At 33.8% G+C, this 8,453-nt stretch overlaps 1 protein-coding gene across 1 annotated transcript; it reads right to left on the bottom strand.

The window, feature by feature from the left end:
• Nucleotides 1–3,792: 3,792 nt before the first annotated feature.
• Nucleotides 3,793–8,260, bottom strand: LOC11436648 (65-kDa microtubule-associated protein 1). Its single transcript, XM_003617595.4, has 10 exons — nucleotides 8,030–8,260; nucleotides 6,852–6,940; nucleotides 6,561–6,764; nucleotides 6,188–6,436; nucleotides 5,855–6,070; nucleotides 5,554–5,709; nucleotides 5,164–5,475; nucleotides 4,752–4,839; nucleotides 4,469–4,617; nucleotides 3,793–4,309 (listed from the first exon to the last, which is right to left on the bottom strand). Exons 2-10 carry the CDS (start codon nucleotides 6,921–6,923, stop codon nucleotides 4,007–4,009), a joined length of 1,749 nt encoding a protein of 582 aa, XP_003617643.1. The 5' UTR covers nucleotides 6,924–6,940; nucleotides 8,030–8,260; the 3' UTR covers nucleotides 3,793–4,006.
• Between the last annotated feature and the right edge of the window lie 193 nt (nucleotides 8,261–8,453).

Raw genomic sequence — 8,453 nt, 5'->3', positions numbered from 1 at the left:
CGTAATAAAATAGAAATAAATAATGTATATAGCTGACGTGTTGGTTACACCTTTTTAAATTGTCTTTGGTTTTAAAAGATTTTTTGTTCGAAAAAGTTCTTAGTTTATTAGGAGTACTTTGAATTTGATTTCTTAATTAGTTTATTAGGATTAGTTTGAATTTGATTTGTTAACTTTTTTTAAAGCTTAGATTTGAGCTGAACTAGCTCTTTTCACCCATCTTTGACTTTTAAGGTATATTTAGTCTCACTGTTTTGAATAACTTTGTAATGAATAAGTTGGTCGAATTATGTTAATTAAGTTGAAATATGTAGTTTATTTATTTAGAAGACTCATTTGCAACATTATTTTAAGTTTTATTTTTCCACAAGTGTTTGTTGAAAAATTTATGCAGACTTTGGTTTCAACTTACCAACGCTGTTCCATTTTAGTCCCACTTGGTCAATAAAAATATGAGTAAATAGTCAATTTTTCTCTTGAAATTGTAAGTTTCGTCAATTACCTTTTAAAATTAACAAAACTTCAATTACCCCATGAAATTGCATAACGTTAATCAATTTACCCCCTCCGTCAAATTTTTTTGTTAACTGTTTACGATTATGATCAAATACCCCCATGAAATTTTGCACTTATGTGCAAAATGCCCCCAAACTTGAAAATTTATATTTTTTTATCCTTGACTCAAAAGATATTAAAAGCAAACAATTAACAATTATTGTCATATAAATCTTTATGGAAGGTATGTTACTGTCATGTGTTTTAAATATATACATATTTAGAAGACTTTTTTTACACAAGTTGGTAATTATGTTAGAGTATGCAGTCATAAAGTACACAAGTCTTTGATAAATGTGTGTCCATAAAGAAAATTCATAGGTTAATATATGCAGAAGGAAGAAGAAACAAGGCTTAGGTTTGTGAATCTGCAACTTAATTAATGATATAATTTTTATAATGCAGGAAATGTCATATCTATTAGCTGCAGCATGTTAAATAGATTATGTCATAGACCTTCTGCATGAAGCCGGTATATCACATTGTACTACAAAGTTATGTGATAGATATCAATTTTTTGCTGTTATGACATTCTTGTCTTGGTTTATTTCAACAGCTTGATATCTTTTTAATGTTTGGTTTATAGTTTTACCTTCTTTGTAAAAAAATTATCTTGCTCATTGTTGATAAATATGAAATATGAATGAAAAGGCTGCACATAACAAAACCATGATTTCTTTGGCATAAATTCATTCATTTTCTTGTGAATAGAATTTTTATGACAATAGGTACAATATACTACTTGAAGAACTAAATGTATGATTTTTGGTAAGAAAAAAATCTAAATTTTTAAGTTTATGGGGCATTTTGCACATAAGTGCAAAATTTCAGGGGGGTATTTGATCATAACCATAAACAGTTAAAAGAAAAATTTGACGGAGGCGTAAATTGATTAACGTTATGCAATTTCAGGGGGTAATTAAAATTTTGTTAATTTCAGAGTGGTAATTGACGAAACTTATAATCTCAGGAGGGAAATTGACTACTTACTCATAAAAATATGGTTATGTCTACCCAACTGTGAATAGGGGTGTTCGCGGTCCGGTTTGGATCGGTTTTGAGGTTAAAAATCAACCGATCCAAAATAAAAATCACGTGCGGTTCGGTTCGGTTTGGATGATTATGTTAAAAAAATCTGAACCGATCCGACCCAAATATATGCGGTTTAATTTGGATCGGTTTTTGGATATCCAAAGTGTAACATGTAATTTTTTTTTAATATTAATATTACTCATACACAATAAAATAATCGGTTTGATACAAAATATGACACAAATTTATTAAAAAAGTTAACATTACACAATGAAAATGATTGATTATATTTGAAATAGATGAAGTAGTAATAATATAGATTAAATTAATGCAATATATAAGATTAAATACCAATAAGCAATATATTAGTGCAATATATAATACTAATAAAATAATAAATAAGTATAAAAATTTACTTTTGCGGTTCGGTTTGGTTCGGTTCGGTTTTGAAAACGCAATCCGAAATCCGATCCGATCATAGCGGTTTTTCCAAAACAACATCCAAACACATCCAAAAATATTCGGTTTTTTGCGGTTTTCGGTTTTTTTGGATCGATTTGCGGTTTTATTTTAGATCGGTTTGGATTTGAACACCCCTAGCTGTGAAAATTATAACAATCCTTAACATCAATGTACTTTATAAACAGAAATGTAGTTGGTCTAATCTCTGAATGGAACTTCTTATGCAAGAAGTTTTATATGCCGTACCAAGTAATTTTACTGCTGAGATTCAGATTCCTCAAGGGTCGATAGATGAATGAAAGTATACCTAAATTGAGTTTAGAGAAAAGACCAATAAAAATAATAATAATTGACCAATCAGATATCATATGTCTCATAACCCCATTGACATAGAAATAAATCTCAATAACTTCCATATTAATGAAAAGTAGACACTCCAGACAGATTTTATGATTTTCATTCAAGTCATGTTTACTGAATTTCTTCTTAATACGAATTAGTTTTGTATCATTTGAACTGAATTAGACTTTTTGAATTTTTATTTATTTTTTTAATAAATTGTTATTAGCGTTCATAAATATATATGAACATAGATAGAGTTGGATGCAGGGAAGGCTCTTGCTTGCAGCCTCCACCCCATGTCGTTCCTAGTTTTAGGTTTTAAAATTTAAATGCATCAATTGTTTAAGGTGCATGTTTTGTAACGCAGGGCGGTGGGTCTAAAAGTTTGGATGCTGTTTGTGTATCACGGTTGTGGGATCTATGTTTGTATTGTGGTAATAATGGATAGTGGGTGAAAGCTTTAATGCTTTGAAGTGTTTTTGGTTAACTAACCTAAGGTTTATTTTGTTTTTTGTAAAAAAAATTATTGAAGTTTTATTTGGTTCATAAAAGCTTCAGATTTATTAATTTCAGCTGTTGAGTAAGACATTATTTTCATACCTTTCAACCGGATTCTGATATTATGAAGAGCAAGCTGTACCTCCTGAGTCTTGTGTGTTTGGATTCTTAAGTTGTTTTCTATGCGGCATGTACGTTTACTTTTTCACAAAATCTCCAGGTCTTGGTAGGTGAAGCCCTAGGTTTGTTATCCTCTTCAATGACTCTCATCTGTGAACTTGGGAAGAGTTCTCATTAACGATCCTCACATTGCATTCATTGAATTTGCCTTTGGAGCCATCATTGAGGTGTAAGGGTGTTCCTCGCTGTAACTCAAACCCTTTGAGCTTTTTTTTATCATAACAATTCGAACTCAATGCAACAAAATTTACATTTACCCATCCTACACACCAACTACTCCTCGCCTTAGAACAATAAGTTGTGTACGTATTTAACGATTAACACGAGCAGTCCAATTCACAACTAGTCCCTAAGTCTTATCAAATCTCTCTAGTTTGTATTGCATCTTTAATTATATTTATTAAATGCCATGATTTTCTTGTTTCTAAAAAACGAGAATGCATTCCATTCCACAACTAAACTAAACAAGGAGATAGTTCGTCAATTCATAGTTGTAACATATTTTATAAAATTCCACTATATAATTGCATCAATGGCCCTTAAATCCTTCTTTGATCCCAATGTACCTCTAAGGCCTGACGTACCTAAACTTTTACTATAAGTAAATACTCCGTCCCAAGGTATTAAACAAAAAAGGGAAGGCGTAACAAAAACAATGAACTTTTTTGAAAAAATGTTGTCACAACCAATTAATGGTAGAAGCTAAGATTTGGAAGAAGAAAAAAAGACAAAACTACTACCGTATATTTTCATACTTAAGGACTTCAATGGAATAATCCAACATGTATTAGTAAACCTCCAAATGGAAAATATACCATACACAGCTCAGAACAGTTCCTCTCTAATTACTTGTCACTTACATATTATATTCCTAAAACAGTAACTAGTAATATGACAACGCTACAAAGATGAATTGAGGTTGGAAACTAAGCTCTCATTAGGGTGATGTTGGGATGGGTTCAGTACCAGAAACGTGGGAAGCAGCATCTTCTTTTGACATGGCCACATAATTCACAGGAGCAACTGGTCTATTATCCCTTTTTCCATCTTTTGATATGGACCTGCTTCCATTTTGATGAGCATTAAGCGATAGCCGTCGGTTAGGAGTACCGTTGGCCCCTCCATTAGCACGAGGGCCACCTACCTTCTTAGCAGCGCTAACTGGCCTAGCAGGGCTGGGTTTTGAACCAAAGGGGGCCTCTGGTTCCGTGCTTTGCAGCTCCTGAAATTTCTTCTGATCCTACAAAGTGGGAAGTCCAGAGTAAACGAGTCAGTAAAACTGTGTAGTGAACAGAATTTCTTCAAGTTGACAGTTTACTTTTGCTCAGTCTTATTATTAGCAAATGCTCCAGTTAATTCGATAATCAGTCATTCTAATCATCATACCAATGAAACTTACCCTCATTCTTCGTTTTTCTTCTTCCCGTTCATGCCTAAGCATGGCATATTCATCTAACATGGCAAGAAGAGGAACGCCGTCATATGTGAATGACATATCATGAGTCTCTTCCCATGCACGTGTTTTCGCAACCAATGTATCAACCAAAGCTGCATATACACCAAAAGAAACAATGTTAATTCTTCCAGTAATGTAGCATCTTTTTGTTTTACTTAGTATTGACAGCAAATATAATTAATAATAACAGTATCTGATGGTGGTTGTGGTTTCATTCCATACATACCGGGAATTTTATTTACCAGTATCCGAGCTTTCTCTGCTCTCTTGAGGTTTAAGTGTGCACCTCTGCTTGCATTATACCTGTTGTCATCCTGTTTTGCATTGTTGTGCAAGACAAAATTATTAAATCCAAAATGATATATTGGACAAACTTAAGCAATCATTTAATGCAATGATCAAACTTGCAGTAAAGCTAAAACTTGGTAATTCTGGAAATATGGCAAGGCACTATCAAAAAGCAAATCACTGATACTGATAGGCTATAGAAGAAAGGGAAATGCAAATTGACTCAGTTCATAGGATTACAAGTTTCGCTAACATGATAGTAAATGTCTTGATTCACCTCTCTCACCAAAACTGTGCACAACCAACAACACGAACACAAAGAAAAAATGCACAAGGGAGATTATAATTACCCGATTATAGTCCTCAAGCCAGCTCTCCTCTTCACATGCTGACATCCATTTCTCAACCTTGTCCAATATATCTTTTCGGCTTAAAGCTTCTTCTTGAGCTTTCGCTATTTGATTGTCCATATCAGCCAGTAATTCAGTTGGTTCAATGTCTCCAGAATCAATCAATGCCATAATCTTCTCTCTTGCAGCATCCGAATCTATTTCTATATGAGCATTAGCAAATATCACTTCAAGTTCTGATTGCTTCTTGAAAGCAATTTCCTTCATCCTGCTTGCTTTAAGCTGGTCAAGTCTCTCAACTTCCACTTCAGCCTTCATAAAAAGAATAAAATAATATGTTAGCATAAGTTTTGGAGCCCAAACTTTTAAACTTCAGAAGGTCTCTAGTACCTGCTCAATCAGATCCAGAGCAAGGGCACCAGGAATAGTGACTTCATCGACAGAAGCTGAGATGTTACAGGTAACATGGTCAAACAGTTTCCTTTCCTCTGGAGGGGTATCCATTAGATTCCACAGATCAATTAATTGAGAAGCTAATTCTTGGAGCTGCAATGGTTGAAGCAAAATAAATTATACCATAGACTGAAAGCCAATCAGAAATTAATTCAAAATGATAGAGGTAAATTTCTTCCAAGTGTGATAACAACAGTATGTAAAAATTACAAACAATTGAAAGCATATAGTTAACAACCTTGTGCAACCTCTGCTTTTTATCTTCTTTCAGCGTTAAAACTGTGTTAGCAAGCCTGGCTAGAGTTTCATTGCTTATGCTTTTGGATTGCACACCAGTAGAATCATTCAGGCTTGGATGGACCTCAGTTACCGTACTAAAGAAGTCCATACCAAGGACAGCACATAGATCATGCACAGTACTCACAAATTCAAAAACCTTTTGCAACCTGTCACTCTGCCAAACAAAGCAATGTAAGAAAACTGTCGATGCATTGTTAAGTAAATGAAATCAAATGGAGTTTTCAAATCTGCGACTAGATGATATAATATTGGACATGAAAACCAAAATCACCTTTTCCTTTTGAAGTTCTTGAAGCTCAGATTGATATTCTTCAAACTTCTTCAGGGTCAGGTCCGACTCATCAACTGCAGGTACATCATTAAGGTTCAAGCTCCCAGTTATCTCTCCACATATTTTTTGAATCTGTGACTGTACATCTGAGAAATCCTTTATCCTTTCTTCCTTTTGTTGCCATAGCTGTTCAAGTGCTGGTGCTATAGCTGCAAGCTGTTCCTTGATAGTTCCAGAAGTATTATCAGGCTGCGAAAGAATAAAAGAAATTAGTTCATAATTTTATTATGTTAATGCATCATAACGCTATATATGTAGCAACTGTGATGTACGTTTCTGATAAAAGGAAAAAGCTAAGTAGTTAGTTACGAACAATTCCAGCAAAGCCCTTTTCACCAAGAGCAGATAGAAGTGTTGAAAGCTCAAGCTTAGCATCAGACAATGCTTGAAGTAGTTGTGCCCTTGACTTTGCAGCATGTTCAACCTTTCTCTTGTACACATCCAAGCACTCCTGCTCTAACTGAAGAAGCATCTTGTCCCGTTCCTCGTCACTTTCACCAACCTCATCCCATATTTCCTACAAGAAATAAAGATAACATAAACCTATTAATCCAAAAGTCATGTGCATCTAATGTTGCAAAGATGAATAAGCAAATGAAGTTACCTGCAGCTTCTTCAACAAGGAACCACATGTGTTCTCTCCAATAAGAGGGTTTTGAGCTTCAGTTACGGCCATTGAAGTTCCAGAGCAACCTAGCATGCACACCCCACAAAAAAATAAAAAAAATCAGAAATGTCTTGCTCCATCAACCCAACAGATAGAAAAATCTCTACAGCGAACAAAAACAACAAGAAGCAAGATTTATCCACACTATGTAGGGTCGGCTACATGAATCAAATACTGTCGTAAACAAACTCATCTTTGAAAGCAAATTTCCAAAAACTGATCTTTATACCCAAAACGAAGTCTATGACTATAGGAATCAACTAAACCATACTAGTATACAATGTGAATTCGGAATTAAGTAAACCACAGTGAAATCAAACTCAAAATTCAAGTTTTTTTCTGCTGAAATCAGAGTGAACCAGGTGATTTTACAAAAATCTATGCAAAATCATGATGAGTAACTATGATTTCAACAAACCAATGCAAATCCAAAAATGCACTAAAACAAAGCAAAAGACAAAAGGAAAAAGAGGAAAAAATTTCTACATCTGATTCTAGGGAATGAAAACTAGCGACTTTGACTAGTCAAAGACTATGGGAACACACAATCACACAAAAAACAAGATTAAAACAACAAGAAAATAGAAAGACACTGAATTCAGAATCAACAAAACCACAGTCAAAGTAAACTCAAAATTCAATGTAAGTAAAAACTAAAAACATTGAATTCCAGTGCCCTAAATTATCCATATCAATACATAAAACTAACAAATTAAACGAGGGATCTTCTAAATTATTACTACTACTACTAATTGTGTTGTTGCATTCCATTAATTGCATATAAAAATCAAATCTTTAAACAAATCAAGCTTCATTAAGCATATATAAGCATAATTGAATGCACAGCTAAGGTAATCAAAGTGAGTGTTGAAAGGATCACAAGAAAACGAAACGAACTTCACCAAACAAAGAAAAACAAAATGAATCCATTAACAAGTAAGCAAAAGGAGTGCATTGCAATAACGATCAAAGAAAGAAAGTTGAAGAAATGCTAGAAATCAAGTTGAGATTAAAGAGAACATGCAGTGTGAGAGAGAGAGAGAGAGAGGAAGAAGTGGATCTTAGAGGTATGAGTATAGATCAAAGGAAGAGGAAGAAGAAGATAGAATGGTTACCGTATGAACGTGGGTTAGGGTTTGTGAAGTTTCAGATCTGAAAAGAAACAGAGTGTGTGTTGTGTTTCTTGAGAGTGAGTGAGTGTGTAATAGTGACAAAGTCTAGTATAGTCTATTGTTTATAGTGACGAGTGATTAATAAATAGATTAGATTAGATTAGTAGTACTACTGCTAGATTTTAGATATAAGAACGAGATGAACAAGAAGAAGAGAAGACAGAGAGCGTACAGTGCGGGGATGGACCCACAACAATCTTCTACTAGTCTCATGATCATAATTTTATTTCTTTAATTGCCATGCATTTTCTATTTTATTTACGTATATGACACTCCGAATTTCACCACCGTCCACTTCTCCCCTCGTAATTACCTCATACTTTTCCCATAAACAAATACTTTTTGAAACATCCTAATAAATAAATTA

Source organism: Medicago truncatula, chromosome 5, assembly GCF_003473485.1.
Source record: "Medicago truncatula cultivar Jemalong A17 chromosome 5, MtrunA17r5.0-ANR, whole genome shotgun sequence".
Classification (NCBI taxonomy): domain Eukaryota; kingdom Viridiplantae; phylum Streptophyta; class Magnoliopsida; order Fabales; family Fabaceae; genus Medicago; species Medicago truncatula.
This window is presented reverse-complemented; position numbering and strand designations above follow the sequence as displayed.

Excerpts from the sequence above, each read along its gene's own strand:
- LOC11436648 (XM_003617595.4), bottom strand. The coding sequence starts at position 6,923 with ATGGCCGTAACTGAAGCTCAAAACCCTCTTATTGGAGAGAACACATGT. Across the intron at positions 5,476-5,553 it reads CTCTGGATCTGATTGAGCAG|GCTGAAGTGGAAGTTGAGAG; the intron begins GTACTAGAGACC and ends CTTTTTATGAAG. Across the intron at positions 4,840-5,163 it reads GGCTTGAGGACTATAATCGG|GATGACAACAGGTATAATGC; the intron begins GTAATTATAATC and ends AATGCAAAACAG.